This window comes from Thamnophis elegans, chromosome Z (genome assembly GCF_009769535.1).
Source record: "Thamnophis elegans isolate rThaEle1 chromosome Z, rThaEle1.pri, whole genome shotgun sequence".
Taxonomy (NCBI): domain Eukaryota; kingdom Metazoa; phylum Chordata; class Lepidosauria; order Squamata; family Colubridae; genus Thamnophis; species Thamnophis elegans.
In genome coordinates this window covers 116723123-116746980 of record NC_045558.1, presented here as the reverse complement: position 1 = coordinate 116746980, position 23858 = coordinate 116723123, and the positions used below count along the sequence as shown (strand labels likewise).

The 23858-nt window shown below is 41.8% G+C and overlaps 2 protein-coding genes across 2 annotated transcripts; one reads left to right on the top strand and one right to left on the bottom strand.

Moving 5' to 3' along the window:
* Positions 1-1393: 1393 nt before the first annotated feature.
* Positions 1394-5485, bottom strand: POLR2L (RNA polymerase II subunit L). Its single transcript, XM_032237433.1, has 3 exons — positions 5383-5485; positions 3857-3962; positions 1394-1661 (listed from the first exon to the last, which is right to left on the bottom strand). The coding sequence occupies exons 2-3, from the start codon at positions 3949-3951 to the stop codon at positions 1553-1555; spliced, it is 204 nt and encodes a 67-aa protein (XP_032093324.1). The 5' UTR covers positions 3952-3962; positions 5383-5485; the 3' UTR covers positions 1394-1552.
* Positions 5486-7364: 1879 nt separating this feature from the next.
* On the top strand, positions 7365-23554 carry LOC116522510 (tetraspanin-4-like). Its single transcript, XM_032237432.1, has 8 exons — positions 7365-7534; positions 14916-15001; positions 16280-16471; positions 18910-18984; positions 20673-20774; positions 20907-21035; positions 22423-22506; positions 23086-23554. The coding sequence occupies exons 2-8, from the start codon at positions 14933-14935 to the stop codon at positions 23152-23154; spliced, it is 720 nt and encodes a 239-aa protein (XP_032093323.1). The 5' UTR covers positions 7365-7534; positions 14916-14932; the 3' UTR covers positions 23155-23554.
* Positions 23555-23858: the final 304 nt, after the last annotated feature.

Below are 23858 nucleotides of genomic sequence, written 5' to 3'. Positions count from 1 at the left end.
GCCCATATTTATGGCTGTTTGTGGCACCTCCACAGCAGGTGACTGCGATTTCTGACATTTTGGCAGTGTTTGCTTCTGGTTTCTGGTAAAAAATGCCCCATAGCAAACAACAATGGGTTTGCCTAACAACCACTGCAAAAATGGGTCTGGTCACAGTGACCCACTTTAGAATCGTCACAACTGATGAGATTGTACAGGAAGTCCTTGACTTACAATCACCACAATTTCTGTTGCCAAGTGAGACATTTAAGTGACTTTTGCCTCACTTTACAACCTTCCTTGCCAGTTAAATGAATCCGTGCAGTTGTCAGTTACACGGTTAAGTGAATCTGATCTCCCCGTTGACTGTTTTGTCAAAAGGTCATAAAAGCTGATCACATGACCCCAGGATATTGCAATTGTCATAAATATGAGTCAGTTACCAAGGGTCTCAATTCTGGTTGCATGACTATGGGGATGTTGCTACGGTGGCAAGTGTGGAAAAAGGCCGCAAGTCACTGCGACCGTTTTCCACACTTGCCACCGTAGCAGCATCCCTACGCACATGGGATCAAAATTTGGACACTTGGCAACTGGTTCATATTTATGACGGTTGCAGTGTCCTGGGGTCAGGTAATCACCTTTTGCAACCTTCTGACAAGCAGTCAATGGGGAGATCAGATTCACTTGTGTTACTGACAACTGCATGGATTCATTTAACTGGCAAGGAAGGTTGCAAAATGAGGCAAAACTCACTCAATGTCTCACTTAGCAACAGAAACTTTGGGCTGAATTGTGGCTGTAAGTCAAGGACTAGCTCTATTTAGTGTCTTTACCTCCAGAGCTACATGCTATATTCTGGGACCCTGCAAGAGGCGTTGCTGATGGTAACAGGGAAGGGGCAGCTCAGCCTTTTCTGTTCTGTCGTTGCATTTGCTTTATTCTTTCACTCTATGAGCAACGAGGGGCGCAAAGAAAAGGGAAGCTTTTGAATGCTCTCCCAAAGGTGGTGCCCACCATGGCAAAACTGACTTAAGAAGTCCCCTTCATGAGTTCTACAACAGGAATTCCCAACTCTTGGCCCATGGCCCACTACAAGCCTGTGTGGCCTCTTTGGAACCAGCTCACGTGAGCGGCATGCAAGCTCATGTGTGAATGGTGGGCCGGCACACATGGACATGTGCAGTGTACGTGCAGCTCAACTTGCGCATGCGTGTGCATGTGCACCAGCCCCGCCACTTGTGCAAGTTGAACTGCATGCATGTGTGAATGCTGGACCGCTGCGCACGTGGACTGGTTCCCCTCCCTTCCCCCACTGGGCGGCCAAGCCACAAAGGTTGTGGACCGTCTACAAGATTCTTTCAAAACAGCTCTGAGTGTCGACTTTCTCGCAATGATGAACTCTTGCAACAACTTTACACACACAGTATTTTTTTATTATCCATCACTGAAGTGAACTTTTTCTACTGCTGATGTTAGCCATCTGGTGGTAGGTGGTGACCATTTTAGCACAAGCTAAGGGATGCACAGGTTTATAGCCCATTTCCATTGAGCACGGTTCAATTTACTAATGCTACTTCTCCAAAGGCGCATAATTCAGCAGCTTCTCAATCAAATCCACGTGGGATAGAAGCATCCGGCGACAACAGTAGCGCTTCAGACCAAGAGCGTCCAACGCATCTCTGGGGAAATGAAAGGAGAAATAAGAAATTATGTATCTCATCTTTGTACAGTGCAATTTTGATGACTCTGTTTTCTTTGTGTAAGGCTGTGTTAGGTTGCAACCCTGTCGCTATTGCTACCCTGCAGCCTGATTTAGGAACAACAGAAGATATGGAATGCCAATGTTTACAAAGGTTTACTTATTGATTACCTGTATATTCAGTTAATGGGTGCGCACTGGCTCTTAAAGGCTTCAACGTTTTCATTAGATAAAATTATGCAGAACTTGAAGCCTTTTGTGCACGCTTGCGTGCACACTACCAACAGTTATGCATACAGGAAGTCCTCAACTTGTGACTGGTTGCTTAGTGACTGTTCAAAGTCACAATAGACCTCCCCAGGGCTACTTATAACCCTGATATAAGCTACCTGACAGCTACCTTCCACTTGTAGTCTCGTGATCACATTTTGGACATCTGGCAATTTGGTATTTGCAGCGTTCTACAGTCACATGATTGCAACATGATGGTTTTTGCTGGAAACTAGTGTTTATTTCTCTTTCCAGCCAAAAAACACCCATTTTAGACCGCGGATTCACTTAATGACTGCCGTGAAAAATATAATAAATGGTCACATGAGCTGCTTCAACAGCAAGACTTATGACCGTAATTCTGGGATCAATTATGGCTGAAAGTCGGGTACTACCATATCCTTATAGCATTTTATATAATGTGCTAGTAATGTTCAAGGCTTAAGATCAAATACAGACCAAACTAGCGGAAACAGGTTCAGTAACCAACCTTACAGCTTACAATAAAGCTAATGAAATGGTGGATCCATTATCAATGGTAAAGGAACCAGCAGTGAAAAATATACCACAGAGAAAGCTGCCATGCTAGATCAGTCATGAAGGCCTTAGAAAAGATATTCAGATGCCGCAAGATATCTACCTAGAAAGTTCATTAGTAGCATAAGCTGTAATATTCCTGTGACACCAATGGAAATAAAGCTGGACTTCTATGAAGCATATTAGAAAGAGTATTAATGTTTGGTGCTGGAGAAGGGCTCCTGGAAATAATACTATGGAAAGCCAAGGAAACAAATCAATGGTTCCTTGAAAAAATAGTCCTTACTCAAGACACAAATTACCAGATTCAAATTATCCTACTTTGGACACATTAGGTGAAGACTTACTTCTCTGGAGATAGTTCTAATACCGGGAAAGATGGGTGGAAAGAGACAAGGATAACCAGTACAAGTAGTTCTCAACTTACAACCACAATTGAGTCCAAACTTTATGGTATTAAGTGAGATCTTTGTTAGGTTTTGCCCCATGTTAGGACTTTTCTAGCTACTTTTGTAAAGTGAATCACTACAGTTCTTACATTAGTAACACGGTCGCTAAGTGAATCTGGCTTCCCCATTGATTTTGCTTGTTGGAAGGTTACAAAAGGAGATCCCATGACTCCGGGATACTGCAACCGTCATAAATGTGAGTCAGTTTTCAAGCGTCCAAATGTAAATCACATGAGCATGGGGATGCTCCAATGGTCATGTGTGAAAAATGGTCATAAGTCACTTTTTTAGTGCTGTTGCGACTTTAAAAGGTCACTAAATGAACTGTTGTAAGTCGAGGACCACCGTAATCAAGTTGAGTTCCATCAACTCAATTAGAAGCTATGACTGCACCTTTGGAAGATCTGAAGGGGCCAGACTTGGGACAGATCCACCTGGAGAAAAATCTATCAATGTGGTTGCTAAATCAAGGCCAACTTGATAGCATATCATCATTACAGATAGTCCTCAACTTACGATCATAGTGGAGGCCAAAATTTGTGTTGTTAAGTGAGACATTTGTTAAATGAGTTTTCCCCTCATTTAATGATCTTCCTTGTCACAGTGAATCACTGCAGTTGATAAGTTAGTAATCCGATTGTTAAGTGGATCTGGTTTCTTCATTGATTTTTCTTGTCAGGTCACAAAAGATGATCACACGACCATGGGACACAGCAACAGTCATAAATAGGAACCCGTTGCCAAGCGTCTGAATTTTGGTCACATGGTTATGGGGATGTGCAGAATTCATAACTGTGAAAAACGGTCATAAGTCACATTTTTTCCAGTGTCTTAACTTTGGTTACTAAATGAATTATTGTAAGTAGGGGACTACTTACATGTACATGCCAGCAAATATCAAAACCTTCTCCAAACTCACCCTTCTGTGTATTCGGCCTGCAAGAGGCCCAGGTATGCTTCCCATTTGTTCCCCACAACTTTGCCGCAAGTGAAGCATCGTACAGGGATGATCATGGTGAACCAGCCTGGAAAGAAAGAGGAATCTGTGAGTCAATCAGGTAGTGGCGGATTAAGGCTCACTGGTGCCCTAAGCACTGACAAATCTTGGTGCCCCCTTTATTTGTACATACTGTACAAATCATTTTTTATTTCTTTCTCAGCTTTGTGGTGCCCCCTTTGGGCCTGGTGCCCTAAGCACCTGCTTAGTCTGCTTAATGGTTAATACACCACTGCAATCAGGCCTCTAATGGGATCCAATTTATTTTCTCTAATCTTTCTCAACCACATGGCCTATCATTAAGAATAGAGATTAAAACAGCGTTGTGCTGCATCAAGATTAGAGGAAGCTCTAAATTTTTTGCTGGGGTTTTTGCTGCCAATCAGATCATCTGGTCATACAGATTTTTGTAGCCCATATCTGGTCAGCTTGCGCCAACATTATTTGCCATTATTTGGCACATCAGGCAGCATATCCAAGTCCTGCACAAGAGATAAAAGTTTCTGTGATCTATGCAGCCCAAGAAGATTCGTTTTCTTTTAAGACAGAATTCCTCAAACTTTCTGGTTTTGCGGATTAGTGGGGACAGGAATAGGGGTGAGAGAAGATTCCGTAGAAATGGCAAGCAAGGGTGTGTGTGCAGCCTTGCAACAATTTAGTAAACAGTGATTAAATCATTCATATTATGCTTCCACGTCAATGGAAAGTCCTTCTTCCTGTTTCTCTTATTAGATTTTCCCCCTCCTCTATTTTAATCAGAAAGATAAAATATGACTTATCACAAATTACCTTGAGGAGCAGAAAACCTCACCCCTCTTTTTCCTGCTTGTTAAAACCTGCATGCCAGTCTTACAACTCATTCCCATCACAGTATTGTGTCAATTCGCTTTAGAGTAGGGGTATTCAAACCTCAGCAACTTTAAGATTTGTGGACTCCAACTCCCAGAATTCAACTCCTATGAATTCAAGTCACATGCTGGTTGGGGAATTCTGGGAGTTGAAGTCCCTAAGTCTTAAAGGTTGGACACCCCTGCTTTTAGAGGGAAGAAGGGGGAAAAGCTTTACCAGTTTAATTGTTGCCTATAATGGGAGAGAAGTGCCTGACCTACATAATGTTCAATTTTCTTTCTTCTTTTCCTTCCTTCTATTTCTTTCTTTTTCTCTTTCTCTCCCCCTTTCCCTCTCCCTCTCTCCACTCTCTCTTGGACCCTTAAAGGACTCTAGCTTCGAGGTGACGAAAGCTCAGCATGGCTCCCGCCCTGGCCAACTCTCAAGTCCCGCGTCCCCCCCTCCCTTAAGTCGGCCCTTTCTTTCCGGCAGATCCTTTCTCCCTCTTCCCCGGCAGGAACCAGCCGGCCCCGTGCACCGATCGAGCCCTCTCTCTGCCCTTCCGTCGCAGGGTGGAACAACCCTTCCCTTCGCCAGCCCGCCCCCGTCTCCGCTCCCACCTTTCTCGGAGCTTTTCTCTAGAGTCGCGGTCCAAATGGTGTGGCGCAGGCAACCGCGCGGTCACTTCCCGAAGAAAAGCTCGCTAGAGGGCGCTGCAGAGCGGCGGAATCTCCGCAACAGGCAAAGCTGCGCGGGGTGGGGGTGGGGGGAAGCTCCTCCCTTTCCTCCCTTTTGCTCGTCTGAACGATCCATCTCGTTAACCCGGGGCTGTTTTGTTTTTGTTTTGTTCTTGGCAGGCTTATCTTTTCTGTCTTTCGTTCCTAGGAATACAGGTTGTCATCGACTTACAACAGTTCATTCAGTGACTGTTTGATGTTGCAGTGGCTTATGGCCATTTTTCACACTTACGACGCCTGCAGCAAATTCAGACCCCTGGCAACTGTTTATCACCGTTGCAATATCCTGGATCAAATTTTTTGACCTTCTGACAAGCAAAGTCAAGCGGGGAAGACAGGCTCACTTCACAACTTTGTTACTAATTTAACAACTGTAGCAATCTGCTCCACAACTGCGACAAGAGAGGTCGTAAAATGGGAGAATACTCACCAAATGCCTTGCCTAACAACAGAAAATTGGGGCCCAATTGTGGTCGTAAGTCGAGGACCGCCTGTAATATAGTTAACGGGTTTTGCAGTTGTGTGCAGATCACTTTGCTTGTCTTGCACACACACACTCCCATTAAGTTTCTGTGGCTGTTTTAATCACGTGGAGGGTGGTAATGGGTCTCCTCTTGAGTAACTCCAGGTGGGGCAACGTTGTTGGTTGCTCCCCACACCTCTTGCCTTGAGGATTTTTAGGAAAAGCTCTCGAAAGTTGGCCAAGAGAGAGGCAGCAGGGAAGCGTTTTTACTATGGAGAAAGGGGGGAAATCTGCAGTTAGACCTCAATATATGACTACTACAATAACTGGCCAAATGTGATTGGACACAAGGAATTTGTGTCGGGTGCATAAGCTAATCAACTGAGGCCAAAATTTCTACTGCTAAGCAAGACGGTTGTTAAGTGAATTCTGCCCTTTTTTTACAACCTGAAATTGTTACGTTAGTAACCCGGTTGTTAAGTGAATCTGGCTTCTCCATTTGCCTTTGCTTGTCAGAAAGTCACAATAGATGATCACATGACCTTGGGACGCAGCAACAGTCATAAGTATGAACCAATTGTCAAGTGACTGAATTCTGACCACGTGACTATGGGGTGTGTGTGTGCTACAATGGTCATAAGTGTGAAAAATGGTCACTTTTTTCAGGGCTTTCTAACTTTGAATGGTCACTAAATGAATGGTAATAAATCGAGGACTTTCTGCCTTAAAAATGTTAGGGAAAGGCTGTGTAAAGTTGAGTTACTGGTGGCAAGGCAAATTCCTCAATTCATTTGTGAGGTGATTTGCAGAATTGAATTGAATTTATTGAATTGAATTTATTAAATTTCTATGCCGCCCAATCCCGAAGGACTCCGTGCGGCAGAGAAGTAGTGGCACTTTTTTGTTTTGTAACTTTCTGTTTTGTTTTGCCTCTGGTGTGATCGTGTGAATATGGGCACCCAGAATTGGGGGCTTAGCTCTTTCCCCCTTCTGCCTGCATTCACTCAGGTGAGGCACACTGTATCTGCACCCCCAACTCTTGAAAGAATGGGATCCTTTAACCTCAAAACTCCCTGTTTTTCTCCACGAAGCCTTCCTTTGCACTTGGACACACAAAATGTTTGTGTGCTTGTGTGTGTAGCAGAACGGTGAAACAATTGAAGGAAAGCAGGAGGGGCAGGAAAATCCCACTATCTCTCCCTTCTGCTCACCCAAAAGGATTCCACAGAACGGCATTGACGTGAATCCAGAAAAAACTATTATACTACAGTATTATTTTTAGATTGGGAGCGGATTGAGACTAGTGTAGATGACCCAAGTTTCGCTGGGATTAGCAAAAGTCCCTTGCCAGAGCCCCTTGGACTCCTCCCCAGATCCTCAAACCCGCCCCCCATGGCTGCCCCCTCCTCCCCCATTTCCTTTCCCCTGTCCCATGCCTGGAATTCACTCCCCCTCCCTTTCCATCCTGCATCTCGCCCTCCGAAGGAGCCACATTCAGATTCAGAGGTACCTGGGACGGGACGGTGCTCCAAATCCACTCTTTTTTCCAAACTGATTTGAGCCAAAGTCAAGGTGAGGGGCGCATCTGATAGTTTTTATGTTGGGGGAGGGGGGATAAACCAGGGGGTTGAGCGAGAGAAGGAGTTTTTTCAGTAAGGCTGGAAAGATGCTCTAAAAATAAATAGAAGAAACTTTCCCAGGGTCGAGGTAATTCTGCCCTTTATGTTCCTTTTGGAAGGGATTGATCCTTGTTTTAAAATACTGTATTTATGTCTTTCCAAATTTATTCTTGAAAATTGATAACACTTATCATAAAAGCCATCAGCACTGGAAAACCTAAAACCATATATTTTTTTTCTTTATATGTGGTAGGAAATATATATACTTACTGTAAGTATATGTGCTGTTTTAAAAGTTGGCCTTGTCTTAAAGACTTTAAAAAATAATTTGTTTTATATTTTTATATTCTTTATTTAATCTCTCTTTTCTGAGATGTTATCCAAAGGGGCAGAGAGAGGGTAGGTCTATCCATTAAATAAAAATGGGCTATATTTGATTAAAACAAACATCTGATAGAGATTTACCAGATGTCAAAAATCTGAGATTTCTGTTCAACTAAAGTTACAATTAAGAGAGCAGCCTATTTGGTCTGTCTAAAGTGGAGGAGTATGTTTCTCCATAATGCCAAGAGAGGGAGAGAGAAGAGAAACTGAAATGTATGGCAAGAAATATGGCAGGGGGAGAATCATAAAATGGAGGGAGCTTGAGCCAAAATGTGGCTGTTTTATATGGTTTTGAATAAGGATGGAGTCTCAGTTTCTCCACTTCTGGCAGAACTAAGATTAGTCTCATGTGACTTCCACTGGATGATTTTTTTTTTTAATTGCTTCACTACATTTTGTATGTGTTTCTATTTTTTAACTGGAGGGGTTTTTGATTAAACAAAACAAGTAAACAAAACCAAGTATAGAAATTAGGGGAAAATATCAAGATTTTATCAGGTCTTCTCACATGTATGTGCATGTAACAGTTAATGCAGCAGGTTCTATTTTTAAAATGTTAAATAGTATGTATTTCTGCTTTTTTTGAAAGATAACATAATTACGTTTGTAACTTTGAAATATTACTTATATATTCCTCGCAACATTGAAAGACAAAATAAGTGGTTTGCCGTTTAGGTTTTGCAGTCCTTTTATGATAAGTGATCAGTTTTCAAGAAGAAATTTAGAAAGATATAAATACAATGTTTAAAAAAGAGAAAATACATGGTTATCAAAACCCAAGATTGTATCATCCACACGGGGAAGTTATGAGTAAGGGGTGTTCTCTGTTTTGTTTTTATAGACACTCTGCCATTCTGTTCTGTCTTTTCTTTCTAAAGCAGGGGTATCAAACTCAAGGCCCTGGGGGCAGATCCAGCCCGCAGAGTGCTTAGATCTGACCCGCAGAGCCCCCCCTGGAAACAGCAAAGGACCAGCCCGCGGTGCCTCTGCCAGAGAAAACGGAGCTCAGGAGAGCTGTGTGTGGCCCTCTCTGAGCTCCATTTTCGGCTGCGACATACTCCTGCAACCCTCTGCCAGCAAAAACAGAGTACAGGAGGGCTGAGCTCTGTTTTTGCTGACAGAGCACTCAAACCACCCTAGGCGCCCCCCCCCCCGACTTGAGTGATGTTGAGCTGGCCACACCCACCATGCCCCCCCCCCCGGAAGTCAAACACAACCACGATGCAGGCCTCAATGAAATCGTGTTTGACACCCCTGCTCTAAATAATTTTTCTGATTTCAGATCCCTTATTTTTAACTCACATTTTTAGATACCGTTTAACATTTCTCATGGTTTTATTTGAAGTGTGCTTATACGAGAGCTATTTTTTCCATAACAACAACAACAACAGATTGGGCTGATTGAGAATAATTGGTCCAGGCCTGAGAGTGGACTGCGGTGTTTTTCAAGTTTCTCAGCTTTAAAATGGGTAGACTACAAGTCCCAGAATTCACTAGCCAGTCTTGACCAGAATCATGGTCTCCCTATTCCTGGTCCAGCTCCTGAACCATCACATCACGTTGGCTCTTCATGCACGGTCTCAATCTGATTTGATTCAACAATTTAGAAAAACAGATTTTCTAGTGTAAGAAGTTAGCACCCACCCCTCTCCTAGAAGAATGAAATATCCTAGGAAATATTGAAAAGGCAGAATATTATATTTCCCCGGATAAGAAATGGAGAAACATGTTTTTAGGCAGGAAACAGACTCACTCTTAATAGTCCCCACCTTTCTCAACGGACCATTAGGGTCCCTGAGCTAGTTTACTCACATAACAAAGATAGGATTAGCTTTCTACAGAAACTCACCACATGGCATCTGGGAACTCAACCAAACTTGGACTCAAAACACAGCCTAGAGAGTTGCCCCTGCATGGCATGCGAGTCTGACAACCAATCAGAATACATTTCTTACACAGGAAACAGAGAGGTGGGGCTGAACAGAGAGTATAAAGCCAGGAACTTTCAGCATCTCTCTCTCTCTTCTTTACCCAACATCTGGAAGCATGTGATCCCCTTTTCTGTTCAGGATCTCAAACCATGTGGTCCTATCCACCATTAAACCATCTTTCCAAGCAACTCCACGTTTCCGGTGTCTTTTTCCCTACTTGGGACTGAACCCAGAAGGGCATTTCTTCCAACACTGGTATAGAAAGTTGGACTATGGAAAGACTGAGGTTCTTAATTCAGCCATCTAGTGAACTGCAAGAACATGCAGTACTTAAGATGACTTGTCTCTGAAGATTGGTGAGAATCTCAGAAGCAGGATATGGTATAAGACCATGAGCAATTAAGTGAACGTAGTTACCCCGTTTAGATGCTCAAGTCATTAATTTCTTCCATTTTAGTAAAAGGAAATTAAACATCTTAACTTGCATTGACAACATGCTTATTTGTACCTTATAGATAATGTCAGATAATTCTTCTAAAATTGAAGAGCTTCGATTTTCAAAGGTCACTAACTGAAAAGGTGATGGAAAAAAATGTTTTACTCTATAGTAAACATTGCTCTCTTTCAATCCTTCCCCTGACAAGTTCTGGAGAACTGGTAGCAGACATTTTGAGTAGTTCGGAGAACCGGCAAATATCATCTCTCTGGCTAGTCCCAGAGTGGGGTGGGAATGGAGATTTTACAGTATCCTTCCCCTGGAGTGGGGGAGAGAATGAGGATTTTGCAGTATCCTTCCCCTGCCACGTTCAACAAGCCATGCCTACAGAACCGGTAGTTAAAACTTTTGAATTTCACCACTGGATCTAGAGTATTTAGTTTCCCACACAATTGTGCAAAGATGGTCAGTTTCTACATTGCATGGTTTCTGTTTCTTAAAATCGCACACCAGGTTCCCCAACCTGGTGCTCTCTGGTTGTGTTGGGATTATAAATGTGACTATTAACAGCTGGTATGAGAATTGCAATCCTGCAATCTGGATGGCATCAGATGGGTGAAGGAGGATGGATACAGATAGTCCTCAACTTACAACCCCATTTGAGTCTGAAATTTATTTTGCTAAGTGAAACATTTGTTAAGTGAATTTTTCCCCATTTTACCACATTTCTTACCACAGTTGTTAAGTGAATCACTGCAGTTGTTAAATTAGTAACACTATTGTTAAGTGAATCTGGCTTCCTCATTGACTGCTTATCAGAAGGTCGCAAAAGGGGAGATTGCAACCATCGTAAGTATGAGTCAATTGCCAAGGGTCTGAATTTTGATCACATGACCATGGAAATGCTGTAATGGTAGTCTGGGTGAAAAATGGTCATAAGTCACTTTTTTCAATGCCATTGTAATTTCTAAAGGTCACTAAATGAACTGTTATAAGTCAAGGACTACCTGTATGTCCTTAAGAGGAGAAACACCAAACCAAATGGGGCTCTGTGTGTTTAAAAAGTCAACATCGTGGCTGTGATAGTGCAATTGAGGCCCCATCATTTTTAATATATAATTCAATGGGAACAATGGAAAGCTGGCAAATGTATAGTAAAATGACATTTTTTGGTGGGACTTTGGGAGAAAACAGACCAAATTCAAATTCCTACTTAATTACAACAGTTTATTGGCTTACTTCGCCAGGATAGGATAATTTAAGATGGAACAAGCCCAGCATTGTTTTGGGTTAAAATGTGTCCTTTTATGCTCCAATACAGTTTGTTTTTCATGTTTGCATGCAAGTCTCCCTCTTAATTCAATTGAGCATGTTGTTCAAGTAAGACCATAAAAATTATTTGCTCTTCATTTAACAATGGGTCCTATATATGAAGAGTCCCAAGTCTCACCGAGATCAAGTGATTACAAGAATAATCACCTCCTGGATCACTATTTTTCAAACTTGACAACTTTAAGATAGGTGGCTTGGGAATTCTGGGAGTTGAATTCCACACACCTTAAAGTTGCCATGTTTGAAAAACAATTTAGCAATTTAATAAATTTGTATGCTGCCCAATCCCGTAGGACTCTGGGCGGCTTACAGAAAGATAAAAATTAAAATTAAAAATAAAAGAGATACAATTAAAAAACAACACACCAGACATTCCGTTTAAGTGGGGCTGGACTTTGTTCAACAGCCCCATGCCTGCCGGAACAGCCAGGTTTTAATGGCTTTTCGGAAGGCCGAGAGAGTGGGAAGGGTCCGGATCTCTACGGGTAGATCGTTCCACAGGGCCGGAGCAGCTACAGAGAAGGTCCTCCCACGAGGGGCCGCCAGCTGGCATTGTCCGGTCAATGGCACTTCCGAGAAGGCCCAACCTGTGAGATCTTATTGGTCGTTGGGAGGATAGGTGTAACATGGGTGTACCTAGGTACACCCAATATCGCTCGCGCAGCTGCATTCTGGACCAACTGTAGTCTCCGAACACTTTTCAGGGGCAGCCCCAAGTAGAGCGCAACACTACCCTAGATGAAACTGCAAGAGACTGTAGTCCATTATCAGGCCCAACTCTAGATATGTTGATGCCTTTGGCATATTCTGGGCTCTCCTGTAGTTTTGTTCATCCAATTTTCTTAGAAATGACAATTTTCTAAATGTTTTTTAGCTTTAGGGTTTCCTACTCCTTTTTTTTCTTTTCTTGGACATTTTTCCCTATTTACTCTGAATTACAGTAAATAATTTTAATTACATCAGCACTCATTGTGATCATATAACAGGCAGCTGTTCTGTGAAATTATATTTAACCCTTGAGTGGACCACTGGCATGGAGTATGCGCTACTACCACTTATAACTTTAATAAGCTGTTGGTCACATGACTTTCTCATTGTGTGATTCTCGCATTCAGCATTTTTTAAAAAAAATTTAAATTAACAAACATGTAAAATACACACACACAAAACTTGAAATAAAAAAGGAGTCAGATAGGGATACCCCCTCTCTCCTTTGTTATTTATATTAACTTTGGAAATTTTATTAAATGAAATTTGGAAGGACCAGGGAATAAAAGGTCTAAAACTCAAAAATGAAGAATATAAGGTCCAAGCTTTGCCGATGACTTAGCATTTGTTCTAGAGAATCCATTAAAATCCAATCTTCTCTGTTAGATCTCCATTCATCAGAACTTCGGCTGTCTGACTGTTATAAAATCCTTCTATCATTTTTATAAATTTTTCTTCGAATTTCATCTCGTCCAATAGTGTTATTATAAATTTCCAGAATATGTTGCCAAATGCTTTTTGTGCATCAAGGAAAACCAGTACCATTTGTATTTCTGGATGCGCCTCGTAATACTCTATTATGTCTAAGATGACTCATATTACTTTTAATGTGTCTGTGAGTTAAAAATTCATTTTGGTCCGGGTATGTTCATTTAAAACCTGTTTAATTCTTCCTGCCATAATTGCTGCAAATATTTTATAATCAGAGTTTAGTAATGAAATTGGCCTGTAATTTTGAATTTCTTGTAGGTTGGTTTCTTCTTTTGGTATTAGTGATATTATTGCTTCTGTCCATGATTCAGGTATCTTGGCTTTTCCTAAAACTTCGTTAAACATTTCCACTCCTAGCTCTTCCAATATTATTTTATTATATTTGTATAGCTCCACTGGTATTCTGTCTGGTCCTGGGATTTTATTCAGCAATTTAATGTCAACACTTTGTCTAATATTATCAGCTTCCTGAAGTCCCTAGCTGTAGTAATAATTTCTCAGGACTTGCAACCTCTGGTTAGTGTGCTATTTACTATCACTTATCTGACTTTGTAGGTATTTTCAAAAAGTATGGAAGAAAGAAAGAAAATATTCTAAAGCCATAAGCAGATATTGTTGTTAGTTGCGAAGCCATGTCCGACCCATTGCAACCCCATGGACAACATTCCTCCAGGCCTTCAGTCCTCTACCATCCTCTGGAGTCCATTTAAGCTCACGCCTACTGCTTCAGTGACTCCATCCAGCCACCTCATTCTCTGACGTCCCCTTCTTCTTTTGCCCTCAATCTTTCCCAGCATTAGGCTCTTCTCCAGTGAGTCCTTCCTTCTCATTAGGTGGCCAAAGTATTTGAGCTTCATCTTCAGAATCTGGCCTTCTAAAGAACAGTCAGGGTTGATCTCTAAAAGCAGAGATTATCAGATTTTATACTTGTGTATTTTGGAAGTCTTTTCAATATTGTCATTCTCTAAAATGTGGTGCCCTAGGATACTGCCTGAATTGCGTAGGCATAGAACCAAACCAGCCATTAAGAAGACAGAGATTGAAGACCTTTGCACAAGCAAAACGGTAGTAAAATGAATTGGAACCCACCACTGCTAGTGTCCCTGCAATCTGTCATAAGAGTGAATCTGCTCAAATGTTGTGCACATGACTGTGGGGGTGTACGGCTTCAGTGGCTGTAACTTTGAAACTAGCTTGGGGGGGGGGGGTGTACAACCAAAGGGTTACTAATTGTAGGTCATGGACTACCTGTACTTTCTTTTACATTTTTTGATTCCTGTTAATTTTCTTTCAGGATTTCCTTTTCTGCTTGGAGACAGAAGGCTTAATTTTCAGTAATTAGAAAAAGTCCAAAGTTTTAAACCTAGAAAATACTTCTCATAACAAAAATCTCGAACTTGTTGTTTTCATAAGGTGGTACAAGTGATTCCTTCCCAAACATCAGTGTTTTTATTATAATATAACTTCTGTTAGTTCTCTTGCAAAAAATACTAGTTATAATAACTGTTCCCCCCAATATATATTGCTGTTTCTTTACAGGTAGTGATGTGATACAATATGTTCCTTAAATTTTTACTGTTATTTCCCTGTCCCTTACCTACTAACATGACAAATTACTTTGGAGAATTCAATCTTTGCACTATCCACAATAGATTTTGGATTTATTAAGTCTGTTGTCTAAGCCGTGCTATTATACTGGCAAATCAAGCTATGTCTTGAACAAAGTATGGAAATATTAGGTGTTATTAAGTTTCACCCACATCTCTTTCTAGGTTTATCTTTGTGCACCATGGGAGTGAGCCGAGGATGTTTACTTTGTGTTAAAATAAAAATGTTTCTGTTCAATCTCATCTTCTGGGTAGGTATGGCAAGTCTGTATCTCTATAATGAATTTGGGTAGTTTTAAAGTTGAATTAAAATATTTTAAAGCTGAAATAATGCATCAGAGCGCCTTCCTATACGACAGGCTATCTTCATCCCTTACAAGTGAGCGGATCTATTCTAGATCGGGAATATTTTCTATTAATTACTGTTCTATCATCTATGTATCTCCCTATGTATCTATCACCCCTCCCTCCCTCTCTCACTCTTTCTAATTTAACAATTCAGGTGACTGAGGGGAAATTATGAGAAACAAGCAAGCTATAAACAACAATCAGCAATGAATGATAATAATAACAAAAGATGATGTGGTTCACTTTCATATTGTCTCCTGGATGGGAACTTACTATTATAATAACTTTAATTATAATTTATGAAACTTATAGGCCACCCAACTCTCAAGAGCTCTGGGCAGTTCAGAATAATTAAAAAATTACAATAAATCAATAAAGATAAAGGATGGCAAGCACAATATGGTGAAGTGTCTCATTTTCCCTTGCTCAAAGGCAGGGTTAATGGGTCTTCTAAACAACAGCAGAGTTATAAACTCTTGTCTTGTAGGAGTGATGTGAGATTAAATGAAGTACAGTGCAGTGTCTATTTACTGATTCCATGAAAAAAAAACCTTAAAACCTGGTTTTTATTTCCCTGTGCTCCTCATTGGCTGAACTCCTCTGTTGTCATGGAACCAGAAGTGGTATCCAGCAGGTTCTGGCCAATTCTGGAGAACCGACAGCAGAAATTTTGAGTAGTTCGGAGAACCGGTAAAAACCGCCTCTGACTGGCCCCCGCCCCCATCTATTCTCTGCCTCCCGAGTCCCAGCTGATTGGGAGGGAATGGGGATTTTGCAGTAACCTTCCCCTGGAGTGGGGAGGGAATGGAGATTTTACAGGATCCTTCCCTTGCCACGCTCACCAAGCCACGCCCACCAAGCCATGTCATGCCCATCAAGCCATGCCCACAGAACCGGTAGTAATTAAAAAAAACTGAATCCCACCACTGCATGGAACATTTATAAACATTGGGACTCCACAATGTCCAGAACAATTGAACATTAGAGTAGTTTCCATTGTGGAAGTGGAAGATCCTTTGAGGTGGTGGGAGGGAGTTTGATAGACTGGAAAGGCAAAAATTAATTGTTTGGGAATTGAGCTAATTATTTCTCCTGCAACGATATCCTGGGACACAATGAGAAGAGTTGAGCTTCCATTCTTGATCATGTGAATGTTCTTCTCCCTTTGTCTCTCCCTTTAGCTGGGTGGCTGTGGGGTGCTCGGCGTGGGCATATGGCTGGCTGCTACGCAGGGTCGCTTTGCTACCTTATCCTTCTCCTTCCCATCGCTGTCAGCAGCAGGACTCTTCATGGCAACAGGTGCCATCATCATGGTGGTGGGGTTCCTCGGTTGCTTGGGAGCAGCCACAGAGCATCGATGTCTCCTGCTGACAGTAAGTAGCATCTATGTGGACCATACTTTGTGCACGAACACGATCAGATGAAATGAATGTCAAATAAGGCTGTTGGCAGAAACAAGAACTACTTCTGGACAGGGAAGGGGGTATCTCCAGGAGTTAATCTGAAGCAAGATTAGTCTACAGGACCTATTTAAAGACCAGGCATCCTCGGTCTTAGAATAAAATTCATAAGCAATAAATTTCTGAGCAGGGATATCTCCAAGAAGAGAATCAAAAAATCAAGATGGCGACCCCCAACCATGTGATCAACACTCCCCTGGTTTTTTTTGCTTCCACAAATTGAGTACATTTCAGACAATCTTCCTAAAAATTGCTTTCAGTCTTTTGGATGCAAGACTTTACTTGTTTTCTTTTTTTTTTTGAAATGTTTATTCCTTTGTGCTGGATCTTTTTCCATAATACTAGCTCAGAACCTGGCGTTGCCTGAGTATTTATTTATTGGGGTAGTGGTGTCCGGACCAAATGTAATTTCTAATGTTGGATTTTCCCTCTTACCAGAGGGAACCCCCTTGTGGAATACTGTGAAGCTTCTGAAGAAGCTTCTTGGTTGAGAAGTGAAACATCTTCATAGAAAAACCAGAAAGTCTAGTTGCCTCCTGATACAGTAGGGATTGTTTCAAGTAGAAAATGGGTGTAAAGGCTTTAATGAAATAAATTAATAAAAGAATTTAAAAATGTGCCCTTTTGGGATGTTGGTTATGTGCAAGGAAGTCTGGATGTAATTGGCAGGTAGGGAGCACATCTGGAGAGCATCAGGTTGAGGAAGGTTATGTTCCAAGGTATTTTTCTAACAGAAAAATCCTGTGAATCCATTGAAAATATTGAGCAGAAAAGTTCACATGATGGAAACAATCCTAGCTGAGCAGGGGTGGGTTCTGGCAGTCACTACTGCCGGTTTGCTTGTGGGCTGCTCATGTGCTTGATGCATGCTATGCTGCATGCGCAGTACAATAAAATGTGCAGAGAAGAGCAACAAGGATGATTAGGGGACTGGAGACGAAAACATGTGAAGAACGGTTGCAGGAACTGGGTATGTCTAGTTTAGCAGTGTTCCGATATCTCAGGGGCTGCCACAAAGAAGGGGGAGTCAAACTATTCTCCAAGGCACCTGAGGGCAGAACAAGAAGCAATGGGTGGAAACTAACCAAGGAGAGAAGCAACTTAGAACTGAGGAGAAATTTCCTGACAGTTAGAACAATTAATCAGTGGAACAGCTTGCCTCCAGAAGTTGTGAATGCCCCAACACTGGAAATCTTTAAGAAAATGTTGGATAGCCATTTGTCTGAAACAGTATAGGGTTTCCTGCATAGACAGGGGGTTGGACTAGAAGACCTCCAAGGTCCCTCCCAACTCTGCTATTGTAGTGTATTGTTCTGAACATGTGCAGAAGCAAAAAACAAGATGGCGCCACCTACGGTGCCACCCGGAGAATCTGTTCGGGGCCATGCAGAGGTGGGTTCCTGCCAGTTCGCACCAGTTCGGTAGAACCGGTTCGTCAAATCTACCGAACCGGTTAGAAGAGGTTCCACCAGTGGACACGGAAAGCAGGCCACACCTACAGAAGAGGTTCCAAAAGTTTTTGAAACCCACCACACACACACAGACTCACACAGAGAGAGAAAGAGAAAGAAAGGAAGAAAGAAATAAATAAAAAAGAAAAAGTGAGAGAGAGATGAAAGAAAAAAAGGAAAAAGGGACAGAGAGACAAAAGGAAGGAGAGAGAGAGAGAGAGAGAGAAAAGACATGGCCGGCAAGCCACTCCCACCAGGTCACATGGCCGGCAAGCCACTCCCACAAAGGAGGCCACACCCACAGAGTAGGTTCAAAAAATTTTTGAAACCCACCACTGGGGCCATGGCTGCCATTTCCAGCAACTCAAGCTGCCAAACCACTACTGGTTCGGCTGAACCGGTCCAAACTGGTAGGAACCCATCACTGTAGCTGAGATAAGTACGTAAGTGTACATAGGTAGTCCTCAACATACAATAGTTCATTAAGTGGCTATTCAAAGTTACAACAACATTGAAAATAATGACTTATGACTTTCACACATGCAACTGTTGTGGCAGCCTCATGATCATGTGATGAAAATTCAAATTCCTGACAACTGAGTCATTAATGATGGTTGCAGTGTCCAAGGTCATGGGATCAGCTTTTACAACCCTCTGACAAGCCAAGTCGATGGGGAAGCCAGATCTGCTTAACAACAATGCAGTGATTCGCTTGACAGTCGTGGCAAGAAAGGTCGTAAAATGGGGCAAATTCATTTCACAAATTTCTTGCTTAGCCACAGGAATTTTGAGCTCATAAGTCACAGTCGTAAGTCAAGGAGTTCCTGTAAAAATATAAAACTTGGATTTAATCATAAACCTTTTCATCCTGGATTGATCATCTTGTCTGTTTATCTTTAGTTCTTCGTGGTGCTTTCTACCCTCTTTCTGCTGGAACTAGTTGGGTTGCTAGTTTTTTTCACTTGCCGGGATAAGGTAAGGATCTTTATTTCCATATATATTTTAAAAAAAATTTTTTAGAAGGAATGGGGTAAACTGCTAAGGAGATTGCTTAAAGAAAATTCTCAGTGTTCTGCATTACTGCTTATTATGACATCACCAATATCAGAAATGTGTATCATAATATGAATTCCAAGTATCCAAAGAGAGGTATGTAATACAGACTGAACGTCTATCTCAATTACACAGATAGTCCTTGACTTACAAGCATTCTTTAGAGACTGTTTGTAGTTACAGTGACTTACGACTAGTCCTTAGACTTACAACCATTGCAGCATCCACAGTCACATAATCAAAATTCTGGCACTAGGCAACCCTCAAAAAATTTCCTTTGAAGAATTAGGGCATATATTCTTTTTAAAAAAAAATAAAATAATTGGGGGAGAAACAATTTTGTACAGGCTAAGTCACCTTCTTTGCTTCTACGTGATCAAGAGAGCATGTCAGTCATACATAGTTTGATGCCATCTGTCAGAAAATACAATATTTAACAGTCGTGCTCCAATGTAGTCATACTAGCCATCCATTCCTATCTTAATGTGTCCAGAACTGTTGATGATAATGATATTAAGAGAGAGAGAGAAAAAAAATGCAGGTTTACTTTCAACCTCTCCTATTTTCCAATTGTGGGTCTAAGAAATCAGTTAAGAAACTGGAATATTTGCATCTGAGTATAGATTAGGGTTTCTCAAATTCAACAGTATGTGGACTTCAACTCCCAGAATTCTCTCAGCCAGCCAGGTACCCATTGTTGTAGGATGTCCCAGCCAGCAAAGGTGCCCTTTTATGGGATACTCCATTCCATGTCCATACACAAACTTGCTGGAGTTCCCTATCCTATAAAAGTTCCCATTGATCAAATTACATGATGTTTGTGTTCCTGGGTAATGGAATTTTAGTAATGTAAAAGGTGACATTAAAAAAACCGACCGAAGTGTTAAGTATAGCTAGTCCTTGACTTACAACTCTTCATTTAATGACAGTTCAAAGTTACAATGGCACTGAAAAAAAGTGACTTATGGCCATTTTTCACACTTAAGACCATTGCAGTATCCTCGTGGTCACATGATCAAAATTCAGACACTTGGCAACGGATTCATATTCATGACAGTTGCATGAATCAGCTTTGATTGATCCGATGGCAGGGGGAGGCCATTTTTGCCCTCCACTGCTCCCCCCCTCTGGAGGCCCTCCAGAAGCCAGAAACAGTCCGTTTCCAAACTTCCATAGACCCGTTTTTCGTCCTCTCCAAACTCCGGTGGCTTTCCTGGAGCCTGGGAAGACAAAAATGGCCTTCCCCGCCCCCTCAGAGGAAATACTAACCTCAGCTTGGCGGCAAGCAGCGCACCAGCAGTGCAGTGGGGGGAGGACCCTGGGGGAGGTTGTGCGTGCATGGGCATGTGGGGGCGTGCTTTGCATTATTGTTGCCGGCACATGCATGTGCTATCGCACGCACGTGCTTGCATTTTTGGCACCCAACGACAAAAAGGTTAGCCGTCACTGGCATGAAGCATTCTAACTTCCCTCCATTTTGGAGGGGGAAGGCTTCTTAATCACCACTGTAAGGAAGGAAAACTTGGTTCATTGATACTCCCCCTACCCAGAAACATTTACTTGTGACACTAAATAAATCCATTGGTGCATGTAGTATGTTTTTCTTCCAGTTTGATCAATATGCCCAGTCTAACCTCAAGGAAGGACTCAAGCTCTATGGCACAGATGACAACATGGGGTTAACCAAAGCATGGGACCTGGCGCAAAATGAGGTGAGTGCGTAAAACAAAACCTGTCCTGTATGGTACCTACCTGGTTTGAAACCATTGAGAATTTTTTTCCTAACATCAGGCACAAACACACACATACACCTCCCCCTTCCTTCTTATCTTTTTGCTTTGCAGTTCCGTTGTTGCGGGGTACGGAACTACACCGATTGGTTTGACGTGCGGAATAGCACTTGGGTTCCTGAGTCGTGCTGCTTACAGCGAAGCGATGATTGTCAAAGGGACAGTACCAGCTGGTGGAAAGAGGTGAGATGGCAACAAAGGATTGTGCTGAAGATTATTTATACTGATAGAAGAGAATATTTGTAGTTTAGGCTTGAATGGCGGAGTCCTTGGCGCTCTCTGAGCTTGTTAGTTTTCTTGCAGGCGTTTCATTACCAAACTAGGTAACGTCATCAGTGCGTGGCGATTATTGGGAATTCCCTTTCCTGCAGTGGTTTCCAAAGTAGAATTCCTCTATGTTCAAGGAAGACCTGAAAAACATTAGTGGAAATTATTTGCTGATCTTTTCCAGGAGCAGAGTTAATGGCAATACTATAGTACAGTTAGTCCTCAACTAACAACAGTTCATTTAATGACTGTTTAAAGTAACTACAGCACTGAAAAAAAATGACATAACCATTTTTCACATTTAACGACCCTTGCAGCCTCCCCTTGACCGCATGATACTTAGCAGCTGACTCATATTTATGATGGTTGCAGTGTCCCAGAGTCACGTGATCATTTTTTTTCAGACCTTCTGGTAGGTAAAGTCAAGGGGCAAGGCAGTTCCGCTTAACAACTGTGTTACTAACTTAACAATTGCAGTGATTCACTTAACAAGAAAGGTCATAAAATGGGGCAAAATGCACATCAACCATCTCACTTACCAACAGAAACTTGGGGCTCAATTGTGGTTGTACGTCGAGGACTACCCGTATATAAGCAGTCCACAACTTTTAACCACAAAGGGGACCAGAAGTTTTAATGCTAAGCAGTACGGTTGTTAGGTGAGTCACGCCTGATGTATGACCTTTTTTTGCCACAGTTGTTAAATGAATCACTGCAGTGAAGTGAATCTCTGCAGCTGTTAAGTGAATTCTGCTTGACTTTTGCCTATTGAAACCCAGCTGGAAAGCTCACAAATGGCAATCACATGATCCTGGGGTACTGCAAAAATTGTGAATACATGTTGGTTTCCACATGCCTGAATGTTGATCATGTGACCATGGGGATGCGGTGTTACGTGTGAGGATTGGTTGTAAGTCACTTTTTCCAGTGCTGCTGTAGCAATAGCAATAGCATTTAGACTTACATACCGCTTCACAGTGCTTTTACAGTCCTAAGCGGTTTACAGAGTCAGCCTCTCGCCCCCAACAATCTGGGTCTTCATTTAACCAATTTTTGGAAGGATTGAAGGCTGAGTCAACCGTGAGCCTGGTGAGATTCGAACTGCCAAATTGCAAGCAACTGGCAGTCAGCAGAAGTAGCCTGCAGTATTGCATTCTTACCACTGCACCACGTTGGCTCTTTAATTTGGACAGGGACTAAATGAATGACTGTAAATCGAGAATTAACTGCATGGGACATTCCTCCCAAGGTTTCCTAACCACTATTTCACGTGCTTCTGTTTATTTTGTCCTTTTTCTTGCAGCCTTGCTACGAGAAGGTGAAACGTTGGCTAGCAGAGAACATCTTTGCAATGGGCATTTTTTCTGCCTGTATCATTGTTGTCCAGGTAAGATGGTCAAAGCAGCAATGGCTGATGGCGTACCCTAGACCAGTGCTTTGGTAAATTTCAAATATGTGGACTTCAACTCCCAGAATTTCTCAGCCAGCATGTTGGCTGAGGAAATCTGGGAGTTGGGAGTTCAAACATCTTAAAATCACCATGCTTAAGAAACACTGTACTAGATATCTAGCAAGATTTCCTTGGAAGATCTCTATTCTAACCACATAAAGTGAGTAGGTGTGGGGGAGGTGGCTGACTCAGGAATTCTGGGAGTTGGTCCACAAGTCATAAAAGAGGCCATCGTTCCTCACCTCTTACATACAACAAGGGAATGCAAGCATCTCTCCCAACCGCTTAGGAAGCTCCCCCCCCCCCCACTCTCCCCGTTGAATTTCTCAAAATTACATCTGCAAATCTGAGTACACTATTTTCAGTTGAATGAGGAACAAGCAAAAAATGGGCTTGCAGTCTTCCCCTAGATCAATGATGGCTAACCTTTTTGTTGTTAGGTGCCAAAAATGTGAGCGTGCGTGTGTGTGCGTGCCTTTGTACTTTTTCTGAGTAAATCTTTCTCTATTCCTTTAGGTCTTGGGCATCGTGTTCTCCATGCTGATGTACTGCCAAGTTCGGAGGGTAGAGAAATACTACGACTGACTCCATCCAAGTCCCTCCTTTGTCCTTTCAATTTTGGGGACATGAGATGCAGGTGGATCAAGAGCATTTTTGCTCCTCTGGAGGTTGTTTTTTTTTTGCATTGGTCTCTTCCCACATCTTTTTTTCCGTTTCTCTTATTCAGGCGAAAGCCAGTTCTGATGCTTGGTAGGTTCATACCATGCATGCAGGAGGGGCCTTCTCTTCCCAGAATAACCAGTTCTCCTGAAGAACTTCATCTCTGTTTCTATTGTCCATAAGTTTAACTCCTAAGCAAATCTCTTCTTTACATCTTGACTTCTATATTTTATTATGTAGCCCCTCCAATTGCCTGCCTTGTATATAACAAAAGTATAACAAGCACCAATAAAACAGTATTTATCTTTTAGAATCTGCATTTGGTATCTTTTATTTCTGGTTTGTGTTATGATCTAGTCGTACTTATAACTGGATTTTAAAAAGTCTGGGAGGTTGAGAAAATAAAAACTGGAGATTTGGAAGGTAAAAACTTCTTAAGAATTATTCATATCCCATTTTCCTTGACATCACAAATGAATTTAATGACAAAGCAATGTTCCCATTGAAGATTTTAAAAATAATGGGAAAAGTGGCAGTATTTCATTGAACAAAATTCTTGTTGAATGTTAGGCAGTTGTAAGAAGTCACTCTCTTGTCTTTTCATATTATGGGTAGTCCTCGACTTATGA